Here is a 17,694-nt window from a genome sequence, read left to right on the forward strand (position 1 = left end):
GGAAAGTAGGAAACCGGAGAAAAAATTTTGCAGGAAATTTCTCTGAAAAATGCTTTACTTTTCAAATGCATAGGGAACTGAGTACAATTTACTAAAATAAGAGCCATTCCCTAATTGAAAAGTAGTCAAAGGATATGAAAGGCAGTTTTTCAGAAGAAGAAATCAGTTATAAATAGTCACCTAAAAATGCACTAAATCATTATTGATTAGAGAAATGCAAATTAAAACAGTTCTGAGGTACCACCTTACACCTATTTGATTGGTTAACATGACAGAAATGAAAAATGATAAATGCTAGAGGGGATGTGGAAAAATAGGGATATTAATGCATTGTTTGTAGAATTGTGAACTGGTTCAACCATTATGAAGAACAATTTGGAACTGTGCCCCAAAGGCTAAAAAACCGTACATACCCCTTGACCCATCAATATCACTACTACCTCTGCATCCCAAAGAGATAAAAGGAAAAAGAAAAGGATGTAAATGCACAAAAATATTTATAGCAGCTCCTTTTGTGGTGGCGAAGAATCAGAGCCTATCATTTAGGGAATGACTGAACAAGTTGTGGTATATGATTGTGATGGAATACTATTGTGCTATAAGAAATGATTAAGGGGATGGTTTTAGAAAACACCTGAGAAGACTTATATCAATCAATGTGAATTGAACTGAGCAGAATCAAGAGAACACTGTACACAGTGATACCAATATTATAATGATGATCATCTGTGAAAGACTTAACTATTCTTATCAATACAATGATCCAAGACAATTCTATAGCACTCACAAATTAAAATGCTATCTACATGCACAGAGAGAACTGATTAACTCTGAGTGCAATTTGAAGCATACTTTTTTTCAATTTGTTTTTCTTGTTCTTTTTTTTTGCAACAAGGCTAATATGGAAATATGTTATGCATGACTTCACATGTATAATTGATATTGTATTGCTTGTCTTCTCTCAATGGATAGGGGAGGCGCTGGAGGGAGGGACAGAATTAGGAACTCAAAAAACATTTAAATTGGATGTTAAAATAAATCAAGCATAATTATTTTTTTAAAATTAAAATTAGGAAACTATTGAAAACAAAAACAAATACTGAGCTAAATGGAGAATCGCTGATAAATTACTTGGATCAGATGGACTCAAGGGTAAATTTGTAAGAGTAAATTTGTGGACCAGTTTGACAAAAGTCAGAAATGTAGTAGGATTATATTAAGTTATGATATAACATGGAGCAGCTAGGTGGTACAGTGGATAGATGGGGCTCCAGGTCTTGAGTCAAGAAGATCTGAGTTCAAATCCAGGCTTAGATATGTACTTGCTGTGTGACACTGGACAAGTCACTTAACCCTGTTTGCCTCAGTTTCCTCAACAGTAAAATGTGCTGGAGAAGGAAATAGCAAACCACTCCAGTATCTTTACCAAAAAACTTCAAATGGGGTCATGAAGAGTAGGATATGACTGAAACAACTGAATGACATGATATAACACAGAAGACAATGTATAATTCTGCTTATCATACCTCAGTAAAGATATAATGAAGTAAGGCAGAACTAAGACAGTGGAACAGCAGGAAGAAGTACCCCCCAAGTCCCCCTGAACTACTCAACTTCTCCAAACATATCTAGAAAATGTATTAGCTTAAATCTTGATAGGGAAATTCAAGAAAAATCATACTCATTTTTCTAGTCCAAATTAGTATAGAGAGAAAGAAAAAGAGGTCTGTGGATACTGGAAATACCGGAGGGTCTGGCCAGGAGCATGATGTACAGGGTGAGAAGTGGTCCCATATCCAGAACACAAGGGCTTAAAACTTTAGCACGCAAGGGCTTAAACTTGTATAAGTTGCAGGAACAAGTGACAAATTGCAGCTCAGCTACAGAGTACAGGCTCTAGGCAAAATGAGAAAGGGACCTGCATCTAGAAGTGGAATTCCTGGGTTAGGTACAATTCTGAGCCCAACCCTGTGACTTGAATAATGAGCAAGTGCAGAAGGAAGCAGCAGCTGTGTGGCTTGTATCTCAGGAATGCAGCAGAGTATCAGATCCAGCTTGTAGCACAGTCTGGAGCCTATAAAAGAATAACCAGGGCAAGCATTCCAAATCAAAGGGAAGGATACAGTTCTATTGCTCTGAACCAGCAGAGCTTTCTAGCTGCCTAATAGTGAGGGTTTCCAGCATCTGTCTACTGAAATTCTAATGAGTCTTGTTGCAATGCTCCAGCCTCTCTGAACTACTATAATAGGATGCAATTATAAGGTACCTTACTGTAAAACCTATTTTGATGTTCTTCCTATAACTCTGTTGTTCATAGGGTTAACTCCACAAGGTCTGAAGTGGTTTTTGCCACATGAACTAATTACTGGAAGGCCAATCTGAATAGATTTTGTCAGGTTTTACTAAATTATACTAAGTTTTATCATTAGCAGGTTTTAGTGGCATTACCTAGAGAATCTCCACAAGCGACCCAAAATCTGGAGATGGTCAAGGAAATACCTCCACAAACCTGCCCTGGTAACAGGTAAGACATCATTCAATTTTCAGTCAGCACTCCAAGGCCCATTACCTGCCCCCAATCATATTCAAAGGTACAACATCTACTGGCCAAGACCCTTGGGAGATGTGAATTATATTTGCTTGGACACAACCTATGACTGCTTGGCATAAAGGCACATTCCCCAGGGACTCAACCATGGAATATCACCTTACACATCTGGTTCAACAAGAACCTACTCCAGGACCCTTTGAGCACCTGGTAGACCTGTGCACTTCTTCTACCTACATCTACATCCACACCTGGTCTCCACACCATACCCCTTCGGTAATTTCAACCTGCACACTTGTTACCATGGTTAGCCACACCTTAGACAACTCCACTGAGGCCATGCAACTTGCCCCTCAAGCCCTGGTCCTTGTCTGGGCACCAAAGGGGAGTAGAGACTAGACTAGAATTAGAGCCCTTCTGGGGGCTTAAGTCCTGTGGAAAGGCCAAAAAAGACATGCATCGATGTTTGAGAGATATGCAGGAGGTGCTCACCAGACACTTGAAAGAACAGATCATGAACAAGGCCAAAGGATTTGACACCTTAGCTGAGGTCAGAAACACTTGGGGCCATTGTTATGGACCATTGTTTGGCCCTAGACTATCTGCTTGCAGACCAAGTGGAATTTTGCACCTTTATTAACTCTTCCTATTGCACATAGACAGATCTCTCCCATAAGGTCTATGAACATACAGACTGGATTGAGGATCCTGGCCAACAAGTTCAGTGACTTCATAACTCTGATTCATTCCATCTCCCTTAGCCTATTTGAATGATCTGTTCTCCAGGTGCTTTCCTGGTAACTGGGGAACTTGGACCTTGAGTGCACTTGAGACTGATTCTCTTTATCTTGTGTATCTTGTGCTACTTGTTCTCTAGGACCTTCTAGACCACTAGAGGTCATTAGGTTAGGATGTTAGGTTAAAACCCTCTCCTTTCTTGTTGCTGCCTCTATAAGGCCTGCTTACCACTGCCCCAGTGGATCTTGTTAATGGTCTTAAAGTGATCTCAAAGACCACACTATAAGAGTCTCCCCTTAAGGAAGGTTGTAGCTTACAGAATATAATCATGGAAATATATTGACAATAATATTTTTCAAAGGTTAGTACAGCTGTGTCCTCCAAATAATAATTTTATCTATCACTAGCTTGTTTTTCTCCCTGATAACAAACTTTCAAAATAAAATTTTGCCCTGCCCCCTGATATGCAAATTGGCCAGCTCTAGGAAGGACCACTGAAAATCAAAGTATATGAACCTCACTTGCAGAAGGGCACTTTGGAACACGTCATCCCCTCGAGCAGGAGCATCCTTTCCTTCTGGGGAATCCCCTTCCTAATGAATGGACCCTAACACAGCACCACCCTTATGTGAGTTATACTCTGTATTAGTATATATGCTTGAATTGCATATTGGGTCCCCTTTTCTCTCTCTCCTTCCCCCCTTCCCCATTTCTTACAATAAAGCTTTGCACTGAACTGATTTCCATTGTTTTACATATTATTCTCAGCATTCAAACTCATTAAGGAGTTGTCTCCCCTAATGTATCTAGCTGGTCTGTGGGCCTCTCCTTAGACATAAACTGGGTACCTGGACTAGAGCTTAACCTGTCGGTAGCCACACCTATGCTGGGGGAATATGATACTGCAAGCCCAGCTGTAGAAAGGAAAGGTCAATAGGGTAATTCAGTGTTCTCCCAGAAATGCCTTCTTTATGCCAGAATCACAAAACACAATCTTTAAGCAGAATAAATTGGAAATTATCATTGAAGAAAAGGCACTAGAATTAAGAGGGATTCGGACAGGCTTCCTGTAGAAAGCATGATTTTAGCTGGGATTTGAAGGAAGCCAGGGAAGCCAGTAGGCAGAGATGAGGAGGGACAGCATTCCCTACATGAAAATTCCCAGAGTTAGGAAGGAAATGGAGTATCTTGTTCAAGGAACATCAAGGAAGCCAACGTCATTGGACGGAAAAGACTGGGGGTGACGATTGTGAGGTGTGAGAATACTAGAAAGGTGGAAGAACAGATTATGGAAAGTCTTTGGATGCTGAGCAGAAGACTTTACATTTGAGGCTGGATTTGATGTTGATAAGGGAGCCACTGGAGTTTACTGAGTAGGGAGGTGACATGGTCAAACTTGAATTTTAGGAAGATCACTTTGACTGCTAAGCAGAAGGTGGAATGGAGTGGAGAGAGACTGTGGTCGACAGAGACCTACCAATAATCTATCCCAATAGTCCAGGCATGAAGTGATGAGGGCCTGTACCAGGGTGGTGGCAATGTCAAAGGAGAGAAGGGAATTTATATGAGAGATATTATAAAAGTAAGCTTTTGGCAACTGATTGGATATAAGGGGTGAGAGATAGTGAGGATTTGAGGATGATACATAGGTTCTGATCCCCTCAACCAACGGCCAAGTTTTTCTTTCAAAATCAAATAGGAAGCAAGGTAAATATAAAGGGAAGACAGTGGGGTAGAAACCCTATAGCATATTATCTATATCCACATTCACGGACCTGTAAGCTACTTTTCTCCACCCTCTCCTTCCCTCCCCTCATCCCAGCACCTACATAAACCAGTAGGACAGGAAAATATGTGCAAAAAACACAGAAAAAAATGTGATCACATACAATCAATCACATACAAACACATCTGATAATTGGGTGTTGCCAATCATTTTGAAATGTCAGGCCTTTGACGCTTGACCACAAAATAAAAAGAGGTTGGTGACTTTGGGAGGCAATCAGAGAAAAAAAGCTGCTCTTAAGTGGCTTTACACATCTAAGAATCATAACAGGTTAAAAGACTATAGTGCCTATCATTTTATGCCCCAGCCCAGGATGAACACATGACAAACACCATTTAAGTATCCTTAAATTTAAGCACAATCATCTGCTAGTGCACAAACCAGACACCAAAAACTGTCCCCTTTATACCTTGTTCGTGAAGAATCCATGTCCAGCACTAACTTTGCTAAATGCTTCCTCTGCTTTTGAATATTTGGAATTTCTACCTGCAATAATAAGAAAAAATAGTGTTGGTTTTCATTTACTGTTTTTCTTTTTTACACCAGCGGATTCAATGGAGGTTGGGTAAGGTTTGGAGCATATTGGGAAATAGCTGTGATGTAATCCAATGTATGTGAATCTGTGAGGATAATCACTATAGGTTTGCTAAAGGAACTTCGCTGGCTTACCAGAACAAAATTCCATATAGATCCTTTTATTCAGTTAGGCCCATTTTGTCTTTTCTGACTGCAATTTCACAGTGCAACCTTGCCCCATTCAGAGGAAAAGAGAGGATGAGGTAGTGGGCAGACCCAAAATGGAGGCATAATTCAAAATGAATCACTGAGAAGAGAATAAGTTTCAGGCAGGTTTGCATTAAACATGATGAAGATCCATTCATTTTACTGAAAATAGTTTTTTAAAATAAAATGTACATTTCTCTACAGAATGGACACTTTTTATGCTTAAAAAACTAATAAAGTTATTCTTTTTTGTAGTATGGGACTTTTAATTTTTTTCCTTCTAGAGAAACTCTGAAATTATCATTTTTATGCAAGTCATTCTTGTTTGTTATGTAGGGATTTTTATTCAATTTTTTTAAACTTTTAGAACAATTTAAAAATGATCATTCTTCAATAGGATTTTGTTTCCAAGCCTAGCAGACATGGAATAGGGAGTGAGAATCAGAAAGCAAAATAAACTTAATAAATAGAAGTAAATCACCATTCATATAAAGAAATAATATGAATAAATTTCAGCATTAAAAAATTTAACACCAACCCTAAGGAAACTATTTCCATTTCACAATAGCCAAGGTTGTGATGAGTGACTTACACTCATCTATAGTAGAAAAGCAATGGAAGCATTACAATTAGAGATGGATAATCCAATATAAGCAAAAGCCCAAAGAGTCAAGAAACCAAAGAAGCAAGAAAAGAATGGACCATATATTTATCTTTTCAAAAATATCTAAAACAATGTTAGAATTCCACTAAATGCAAAGGATGCATTATCAGGCATGACCTGACATCAAGAATAAGGCATTGGCAATGTACTTTGGTTCACTTAGTACTATGATCTAAGACCAAATATCCTTTTAGCTATCCAAAAAGCAAATGCTATTTAATCTCTGAGTGAGGATTTACAAATCACCAAGTTGTACAGAGAGGCTGAAGGTGGAGTGGGGAGAAAGGAGGGGTTATACAGAGAGGAAGAAACCATGATTTATTTTTAAGGGCCTGATTATTTTTAATTATTTTTATTTAGATTAATTTATTTTTAATTTAAATTAATTATTTTTAAGGTCATGATTTTTTAAAGTCTCTTTTCCCCCTCTCCTCTCTCCTTTCTCTTCCTCTCCCTTTTCCTTTCCTTTCCTCTTTCCTTCCTTTCCCTTGTCTTTCCTTTCCTTTTCATTTCCTTTTTCCTTTTCTCTCCCCTCTTTCCCTTTCACTTTCTTACCTTCTCCTTCCCTTTCCTTTCTTTCCATTCTTCCCTACCTTTCCCTTCTTACAAGGTAGTGGTAGTTGGGGCATAGGAAATAGAGAAGATTTATACTGATAGTAAGGTCCCCAAGTGGGAGAGTTACAGCTTTAGCAAACTGAAAGGAAGAAGACATAATACTGACAAAAAATTTATATATCTATCAAGTAAGGCTTCAAAGCTTTTATTTAGCGGACACTGATCTACTTGTTGATCAACAGATCATCATTTCATATTCTAAAGTTTGGCAAGTCATCCTTATATTTTGAATTGTTCTTTGTTTTAAAAGCTATTAAAGACTGTACTGCCCTCTGCCTGAAGTGGCATCTAGAATCCATTCTAAAGAAGTTCTATGCCAGTCAAACCATTAAATCAGTTTAAAAAACATGTATTAAGTCTGTGCTGATGCTGGGGAAGATCCAAAGTTCAGATAGTTCCTGCCCTCATGGAGCTCCCAGGCTAATAACTGTAATCTTTTATATTTACTTGGTAATTCAAATGGTCTTGTAGACATAAGAATTGGAACTCTAAGCCAACCCCCAAGTCTAACCTGGAGTCATCTTTTCCTTGTGGTAGAATCCAGATGCCCCTTTTAATTCTCAAAGGTGCCAGCATGTTCCTCAGTGTTGCTGTCAACATGAGTACATTGCCAATAGATTTCCATATATAGTAACATGTTCCAATAAGTGAACATCCTAATGGCACACCTCCTTCTGCTATGCCTTTGTGACTACCACACAGTGAGTGACTGATTACCCTCCCATAGGGAGGAGTGAAAGCTGCTTGACTCCTACCAGGACTGCATCATATATGTAATGATCATGTACATAAATTTTATGTGTCAAATAATTTCCATTTTATATATCAGGTAAACATTTGTAAGAGTTATATTTACACAAATGAAATTATTACAATAGGTACTAATTTTCCTTCATGTTTCATTGCCTGAATAAAAACGGTTTATCACTATTTTGAAAAAATATATTTTGGTATGGTAAATCAGAGATGAAAAATATATTCATTTTCCTGTAGTACTGATGTCAGGAGGCAAGCTATAAAGATAGAAAGGGAAGGGAAGATACTTCTGAAGCAGAGGGCCTCAGATGCAAGCCTATTTCACTCCCACTCATATGTATTGTATTCATTCACTCCCTATTCCTTACCTCTGCCAGCACAAACAGTGGCTCAATCACATCTCTCTCTACTTGTAATTCAAAATGGATAAGCTCCTGGGCTAGTTTGTCCTCTGTTTCACCACATAATTTCAGCATCTTCCTGCAAAAAAACCACAACCAAAACCAAAATAACAGAACAATTAAAGAGTCAATAGAAAGGGACAGAACTCCAGAATACTCATTACCTTGGCTGCATAAATCTTCATTGGAATATATAACCAAAAAACTGCTTGCTTTTTTCTGTAGATCACACTTCCAAATTCACTCTTTCCCTTTTACTTCTAGAATCAAAGCAAATCAACCCATATTGGGGGTGGGGCAGAATAAGGCCTACTATGTGATTGGAATTAAGGAGGTAGAGACAGATGCCCTCACATCTTCTGAGTACACACGCTCCAAACAGCCACATTCCTCTTTTTGTCTATATACAAAAGAGGAGAGCTCTCTAGACATGACCTCTTCCACATCAAGTTCTAGAACAAAAAATCTTTTTGTTGAGGCTAAAAAAACCAAGTAGAACAGGGCCAACAGGTAAGATACATGATGGCCTGGGTCCAACACTTTGTTAGCCGTATAACCATGAGCAGCTCAAGCACTCAGCTTCAGTGTCCATTTCTGTGCAGTTGGGATACTCATTTTATTTATGGGATTTTGAGGTATATACCTTTATGGGGTTGTGAGAAAAATACTCTATAAATTTTAAAGTTTTTTTTAGAAATGTGAATTAATATTTTGAAATGGTAAATGCACTTGAAAACAGTTCTCCAAATCGGATTTATTTTATTCTATTTTACCAATTCCAGTGATTTCTAAGGGAAAGAGTAGATCTCCAAAGAAGATTTCAGACCTTCACTAAGTAAGCTATAGAGGTGATACATAATTAGTAGTCAAAAAAGATTTAAAAATTTATATTTAATGCAAATCTCCCTTGCTGCTTCAATATGTAATTGTAAATAAACTACTACTTTTAGAGACAGGTTTTGCTTCATTCAACTTTAAAAAATTCACAAGATGTAAAGTTAAAAGGAACATATGATTATAAAATATATAGAGACCTTAAAATTGAGGCTTATATAATCTTTTAAAGTTCAACCATATCATAAATTCTTCTACATTAGAAACTACATGTGCTTGAATGACTAACTACCCTTTTTTGTACCTAAGGTTTATCTGTATATATTAAGAGTTGGTTAAATAGCATAATGGAACCCATTATCTGGACTGGCATTAGTCAAATCATTTCTTCCCCCTCCACCTCCCCAACCCCCATCCTGGTGAATTTAAGCTTTATAAGCACAGGGGCTTTTTCTTTTGTCTTTATATTCCCCAGCACCTTAAAAATAGCAGTCACTGAATAATTGCTTGTTGAATTGCATGGCCTATAGAAAGTGCTTGTTTGCCAGGTAATAAACAGCCTTTTCCTCAGTCCAGTCTTCAAATGGGCAACATTCATTTTAGTTACCTCCTTCCCTCACTAGTATTCTCAAGTCTTACTTCTGAGAGAGCTACTCAAGGCATTTGGTATGGTATGGTTGAGTTCAAGGACATGAAAAGTACCATTGCTAGAACATGCTTAATACAGTTTTAGGACCTCTCTATTGACTTGGCATGGACTTGAGTAGAATGTCACCTTACCCAAGGAGAGTTTCATCCCCCAAGATGGCTGATCCTTCCATTAAACACTGAGCCAGTGCTGTCAAAGGTAACTTTTTCTGAAAAATAAACCAAAGTTTGGTAGGAGAAATGTTCCCAAAGTTGTAATTGATAGAGCAAAACAGCAAGATCTCAAAAACCACCTAGAAGTTTATATTATTGATGGCATACTGAAACAAGAAATTAAATGTGCAAAAATCATCATTAAAAAGATGTTGTATTGGGTCAGAAAATTAAAGCAGTTATATCACTACTCTGTCCCCTCCTCTAGAAAACCCAAAGTAAACCAATCACTCTGAAATATACATAAAGGTAAATGTTGTATTTCAGAGGAAAAAGCAGAGAAAAAGAGTGTGTATATAAAAAAGACAAGAAAACTAAAGGTGATAGGGATGTACATGGGGAAAAGGCACAATTTTGAAGAACAAATATATAAATTACCCCTCCTGTACCTTAGGTAAGTACCATTGAGTGCTCTTATAAAAAATGGGTTGATGAAAAAGCCAAGATTTGAGAAGGAACTGTTTTGCAACTCCAGATTTTCCTTTATTCCTAGGAAAATGTTTGTGGAGTAGGAAAAGCTATAAAAAGAGGTTACCAACTACCTTGAGTATTCTCCATTGATAGGTCAACTGCGATAATACAGCAAGCATCTGTTGTCAAAAGGTAGCTATTTAATGAAGTAGATAGAAAGTAGGCCGGTATCAGAAATGCCTTAATCTCAGACACATATTAGCTGTGCGATGCTAGGCACCTCACACAACCTCTGTCTGCCTCAATTTCCTCACTGAAAATGAGGATGATAACAAGATTTATCTCAGATGGTTGTTATGAAGGTCAAATAAGATAATATTGTAAAGTACTTTACAGAATACCTTAATACATAGTAGGCACTTCTTACCTTCCCCTCCTTCACCTGAGCTCTTTCCTATGAATCAGCTTTGGGAAAGTAGCACTCTTCCTGTACAGTTCCTTCTACTTATTTACTGACTAGACATTGGTACACAACAAGTAACAATCACTACTTTTTTATACTCACAAAGATAAGGGAACCAATTATACATCGATAGGCAATTATTGGTCCTTTGAAATCATGACATCGTCATTCTTATAGTTTTCAAAGCTGCTTGTTTTTATAGTGTCACTGTTATTGTATAAATTATTTACCTGGTTCTGCTCATTTGATTCATCAGTTTATAAAATTATTCAAAATTGTTCAGTTTTATAATACTGACATTATAGTATAAATTATTCTTATAGTTCAGCTTAATTTACTCTGTATCAGTTCACATGTCTATCTATGTCCTTTTGCAATAATCTATTTCCTCACTTCTTACAGCACAATAATATTCTACCATATTAATATACCACAGCTTATTCCTCAATTGATGTGCATCCCTTTAGGTTTCAACTTTCTGTCACCTCAAATAGAGTGATTATAAATATTTTTGCATATATATAGGCTTTTCTTCTTTCTTCACTCTGATGTTGAACCATTTGACAGTTTCATGGTCTGTGGTGGCAAGAACTTTCTTTCCCAGGCCTCAGCAGTGACGGCTACTGAGGAAGCAAGGTCTGTAGCATTTGCAGAGCAGATAACACATAGTCAGGTGTTTTCTTTTCAGATGATGGTTGGCAGCAAGACTAGTGGTTTGGGGAACACTGTTATTCCAGGGTTACCTGCCTATTGGTGGCAGTTGATCAGTAGTTGGGGCTGGCAATGGCAGAGATGTTGTTTGCTAGTATCTCCCATTCCATGAAAGTTACTGACCCTGATGATAGCTGTAGGAACCAAGCTAGAAACAGGAGTGGTAGTCTAAGAAGCAGTAAAATTCCTGGAGCTCTTAGACCCTGGATCCAAGAGGAGGTAGTAGTGGAGATGACAGTGATGCTGGTTTGACCTACCTCTTGTCTCTCCTTTAAGACTTCTTGTTGCAAATGAAAACTGTGTCTCAAATTCAATGGGTATAAAAGAAAAAACCAACTTATTCTTGGAAAATAGGTCACTTAATAATCATTTGTCAGCACTCTCTTTTTCTTATTATCTACTTGTCCCTTCCTTTCCATTCTTTTTCTCTCCCTCTTTCTCTCCCTCTCTCCCTTATATGAAATTGAAGCATGTTGTTTGAACACTAGATACATCTGCTAAATGAAGTTTTGTTTTCTTGGTTCTTAGTTTAAGAATCAAACAGGTTTAATGTTTACTATTTCTCTTTTTAAAAAATACCCTTAAATTTTGTTATTCTTGCTTTCTCAATGGGAGTGGGAGGTAGGAATAAGAAAAACAATTATTTTTTGGAAAAATAACAAAATTTAACTTAAAAAACAAGTCTGGAAAGGTAGGTTGCAACTAGTTACTGAACAGCTGAGCAGTTTGTGTTTTATTCCTGTATTGTAGATATGCATTTTATTGTATTTATGGTAATAAGGAGACACCGAAGTTTAGTTAACTAGTTAATCTTGTGCTTGTTTTCTCTTTACTAATTCTTTTACCAAACCTAATTTGCTAAAACATATAAATTTTCATCAGGTTGGAGGTTGTAGGATTATGAATGACAGTGTTAAAATTATGTTTGGTAATTTTTTTTCTTAAAATTTGTGAAAACTCTTCAAAAGGTTTTAAAAAATAATCCTCAGGGGCAGCAAGGTTGGCACAGTGGATAGAGCACCAGCCCTGAAGTCAGGAGGACCTGAGTTCAAATGCGGCCTCAGTCCAAACACTTGACACTCACTAGCTGTGTGACCCTGGGCATGTCACTTAACCCAATTGCCTAAAAGAAAGAAAAAATAATAATCCTAAAACTAAAGAAGTCTTTTATCAACATTTCCATGTAGTTCAAAATAAGTTTTTTATCTCTTGACAAGTAACTTTTATTTTAGAATTTTTATTTTCAGTTCCAAATTTGCTTTCTCCCTCCAGTCTCTCCCCACTCAATCAAGAAGGCAAGAAATATGATTCCCATCACACATACAAAACATTTTCACATTTGCTATGTTGTGAAAAAAAATCAAGAAAAATAAATTGAAAGATAATGTGCTTCAACCTGAATTCAAAGTTCATCAGTTTTCTCTCTGATGATCGATAGCATTTTTCTCATGAGTTCTTTAGAACTGTCATGGATCATTGTATTGATCAGAGTATCTAAGTCTTTCTCAGTTGATTGTCCTGTTCTCAGCTGATAGCTTTAGTCATGACATAGACATATAGCAAAATGCTAAAATAAATAATACTTAATGGACCCAGTAGACTCAATCACTGAAGAAACTATACAGATTTTCCTAAATAAAAAAAGATTCCCTCCATATCTATATAAATGTACTTGAGTGAGCTCTCACTCTATGGATACCACTGATTGGGTAGATGTCTACCCAGTGTAATAAATTTATAAATATAAATGTAAGATTTGCAAAGAAAATCTTGGGGCAGGTAGGTGGCACAGTAGATAGAATGCCAGGCCTGGAGTGAGGAAGACCCATCAGTTCAAATCTGATTTCAGATACTTAGTAGCTGTGTGACCTTGGACAAGTCACTTAACCCTTTTTGCCTCAGTTTCCTCATCTGTAAAATGAACTGGAGAAGGAAATGGCAAACCATTCCAGTATTTCTGCCAAGAAAATCCCAAATGGGGTCACAAAGAGTCAGACATAACTGAAAAACAGCTGAACAACAATAAAGGAAAATTCAAGATTTTAAGTTGACCACACTATAGGAAAATAACACCAGCATTAATCTACTTACCGATAATCTAAATTGACTGTAGCCTAGCATGATGACATTCAACTATTTCTCTCAATATTAACATACACTTCACTTTAGGTGTTATGACTGAGACAGCAGTATGATAGTTAACAACTACTAAAGATACAGCCTTGCAAATGATACGTGGTCATACTTCTTTAAACAGGTGACACTATTGTTGTTATTGTTAACTCTTCTGTCATTACCTTTGTCGAGGTAAAGAGCCAAGTGGTTACTTGTAAGGGAAGGGGAAGGTAGAAAATTCACATGGGATGTGGACAGAATGACAATCCTACAAAAAAAGGGTAAACTTAGATTTTATAAGAGATATATTTATTTGGTTCTAAAAACATGAGCCTAATAATCTTCATTTACTGACACAGTTTTAGTAGCTAAACTTCAACTTATTCTTGGAAATAGGTCACTTACTGATCGTTTATCAGCTTCTACTCCTTGTTGTCCTTGGAGACATGCAGTCAGCTTCTTGTGAGTGCTATGTGATACTTGTTTCACCAGCTCCAAGCGCTTCTCCACCTATAGGCAAAAAAAAAAAAAAATTTAATAGGGTAGCATCAAGTGGGTGAAGTTGGTGAGGTTAAATGTCAGTAGTCAAATTTTCCTAGTCAGGGATCTTCTTGGCTCTTATCTCTCCAGAGTAAAGTATCTACTGAGTCAAACAGAGGAAACACTTAAAACTTAACTCTAGCTTCAGGTTTTATCACCATTACAACTTACTTCCCAACCACTTCTCCTTTAAAATAAATTTTATTGATGCCTTTTTATTTTGATATCACAATCATTTCCTGATATAAAGCGTACCTCCTACCTATATCTCCCAAACTGAGTCCTCCCTTATAAGGAAGAAAAATAGTTAAGTAAAAACACTGCATATAGTCACCATATCTGATCTCATATATAACATGCTACTCTGGTAGCCCCCTCACCTTTTTGTATGATTTATCCCTTATTCTAAAACTACTTTAAATATTCATTTAAAAATTATTTTTAAATAAAAGGAAGAGCAAGGTAAAAAAACAATGAACTGGGAGTCAAATATGAGATAAGGACCAATTGCCTACTACTTATTAGCTATGTTGCAAGTTACTCAGTTTATTAAATGCCAACTATGTGCAAGATATTAGACTAGGTACTAAAAGATAAATAAATATCATCCTTGGCCTCACTGAGCTCACAGTCTAATAGGTAGGATATACAAATGTTTACAATACAAAAATGGAATATTTTAAGTATATAAAACATGTACAGAGTATTATACAAGAAAGAAAAAAGTCATTATTGAGAGAATCAATCAAACAAGGATTTGTCAAGGATCTACTATGTGTCCAATCACTTTGCCAGGTTCTAGAGATAAAAAGATAAAACTGAAACTACCTTCAAGTAACTCCCATCCTTTTTGGGTTGGAGGGAAATTCATATGTATTTATATATGCATTTCAAATATATACAAAATAAATACAAGATGACTGGGTCCAGGAGTGCTACCTGTTGAAGGCTACGTGATTAGTAGCGCTTAAGCCGAGCTCTGAAATAAACTGAAGAAGGGTAGAAAGGAATCTGATTGTGATCATCTTTAAATGCCAAGCAAAAGACTTTATATCTGATCCTGGGGGTAACAGGGAACCCTATGGAGCTTTTTGAAAAGGGTAGAGTTGAGTGATATGACCATATCTATACTTTAGGAAAATCAATTTGGCAGCTGAGTGTCAAGATAGTTAATCTGAAGACTATTGCTATAGTCTAGGCGATGAGGACCTGAACTAGGATAGTGACTGTGTGAATATAGAGAAGGTGACTTAAAAGAGAGATGTGAAACAGAAAGAAAAGCCCAGATTTGGCAATGGATTAGCCAAGAGAATAGTCAAGGATAACAATGAAGTTATGAGCCTAGGTGACTGAAAAGATGCCACTGATATCAATTGCCATTGATAGAAATTCGGAAAGGAAGAAGAAAACAGAATTTTGGGGGGAAATAATGCCAGTGCCTTTCATATGAGATTATCTACAATTTATCTTATATGTATCTTGTTTGTACATAGTTTGCAAGTTGTGTTTCCCCCACCTCCTATCACAATTAGACTGCGAGCTTCTTCTGTTTTTACCTTTGTATCCCCACTGCTTAGCACAAGGCCTAGAACAGAGGTGGGTAACCTGCGGCCTACTGGGTGCTAATAAATGCTTGTTGACTTGACCCGGATAAAGATCCAGGAAACAAGATAAGGAAGAAGCAACTACCAGGTAGGAACATAATAATAAAAATGCAAAAAGAAGAGAGTATCCAGGAAGAGAAAGTTATCAATAGTGTCAAATGCCACACAGAAGTCAAAAAAGATAAGGATTGAGAAGAGGCTATAAGACTGGGCAATTAAGAGATCACTGATAACTTCAGAGAGAGTAATTTCAGAGAAATGATGAATTTGTAAGCCAGACTGCACAGAACTTATAAGACAGCGAGAGAAGAGAGGAAGTAGAAGCACTGACTGGGAATGGTTTTCTCAAGGAGTGACTGAGAAGGGAAGGAAAGATGTAAGACATGCTGGCCTGCATGGTAGGATCTAGTAAAGGCTTTTTAAAGGGTGAGGGAGGCATAGGGATTTTTGTAACCAGTAGGGAAGGAGCCAATAGCCACCAGTGTGTGGACTAGTTTGTCTGAGACATCCTGCCCAGTCAGTTGTCAGCTAGCACAATATGGTTCAGCGTTGCAGCATTGGTATCTGTTCAACACAGAAGAAGCTATGTTCATCAAGGAACTTTTGTTGACATTTCTAAAGACAGAAAGATAAGACTGAAGTTTATGGTTTCAGAGTTGTGAGATTCCCAGAATACATTGTTCTTCTCTCACTCATATGTCCTTAGAAGATTTCTGTATTTTCATATTCTCTCAACGCACCCCTAACTGAATGCATTGGTGGGAAATTGTGACTCAGGTTTATATTTGGATTTTGAATCATTTATTAATCCTGTATTTGCTGTAGTATGAGTATCTATGATGTTATTTCTTTTTCTATATTGCTAAGTAAATGGCTATGTTAAAGATTTTAAAATGTCATCAAGTGAGTGGTTGGTTTGTGAATAGAAGTATATTAGTGGGTTACTGAAAGCTGGAATTTTGAGCAGAGGGAGTGAATTTCTCCACAAGAGAGTAGCATCGAAGACCCTGAGAGAATCAAGATTCTCTCATGGTGGTGGTCTTATTCTGGGACATGCCAGTATGAGGCCTGGTTGAGGTGAATGGGCCAGCTCAGAAAGTGATCTCTAAACACCCTCTGTGACAGATTTGGGCATTACACTGTGGATGAACACTCCATATACTCACTTAAGAAAAAAAAACTCTCTTAAAAGAACTATCCAAAGAGGCAACGGGACACTTTGAAATGTAGTACAAATGTCCCTAACTAGAAGTCTTCAAGTACAGTCTGGATGACCACTTTAGGGAGATGTTGTAGAATGGATTTTTGTTCAGGTATGGGTTGTCTTTTGCAACCAACTTAACAACCATCTCCAAGTCTGTGATCTTTAAGGTCCCTTCAAGCTTTAAGTCTTATGATATTATGATTTCAAGCACAAAAATAACATGCTCAAGTCACTAGATCCCACAGATAGATCATTTATAAAGGCCACAGATACATTTATAAAATGAAGATAATAATACTCTATGCATCTGAAGGCAGAATACTGGACCAGATGATCTTAAAGTTTCCTCTAGCTTTAAGGTCTATGTAACCAAGTAATTCAGAGATAATGATAATAATCATTAACCTTATATAATATTTCTATGAGAAATATTTGAGGAGTTCAATGGTGAGGGGGAAGGACGGAGATGTTGAATAATGTTGAACTAAGGTAATTAACCAAAGAACTCCCTTACCTGAAGAAGGTCTTCATTTAGAACTTCAGTCTTTTCTGCCCTAGAGAGAGAGAGAGGGAGAGAGAGAAAAAGAGAGAGAGAGAGAGAGAGAGAGAGAGAGAGAGAGAGAGAGAGAGAGAGAGAAAAGTATCAGTTGAGAAATCAAAACCATATCAATCGCATTCCCCAGATTAGAAATAAAGAAACAGCAGCTATGAGAAGAAATT

At 37.1% G+C, this 17,694-nt stretch overlaps 1 protein-coding gene across 3 annotated transcripts in view; it reads right to left on the reverse strand.

Annotated features, from left to right (window-relative positions):
• Nucleotides 1-17,694, reverse strand: part of ARHGAP44 (Rho GTPase activating protein 44) — a 149,452-nt gene that overhangs the window by 106,587 nt on the left and 25,171 nt on the right. For all 3 annotated transcript variants that reach the window (XM_020965926.2, XM_020965924.2, XM_020965927.2), the window contains exons 2-6: nucleotides 17,489-17,528; nucleotides 14,032-14,136; nucleotides 9,846-9,922; nucleotides 8,199-8,310; nucleotides 5,482-5,558 (exon numbers count right to left, since the gene is read on the reverse strand). In XM_020965926.2, the coding sequence (XP_020821585.1) occupies nucleotides 5,482-5,558; nucleotides 8,199-8,310; nucleotides 9,846-9,922; nucleotides 14,032-14,136; nucleotides 17,489-17,528 (411 nt within the window). The remainder of the gene's footprint in view (nucleotides 1-5,481; nucleotides 5,559-8,198; nucleotides 8,311-9,845; nucleotides 9,923-14,031; nucleotides 14,137-17,488; nucleotides 17,529-17,694) is intronic.

The sequence above is a fragment of the Phascolarctos cinereus genome, unplaced genomic scaffold, assembly GCF_003287225.1.
Source record: "Phascolarctos cinereus isolate Bilbo 61053 unplaced genomic scaffold, phaCin_HiC Scaffold_5;HRSCAF=322, whole genome shotgun sequence".
NCBI lineage: Eukaryota > Metazoa > Chordata > Mammalia > Diprotodontia > Phascolarctidae > Phascolarctos > Phascolarctos cinereus.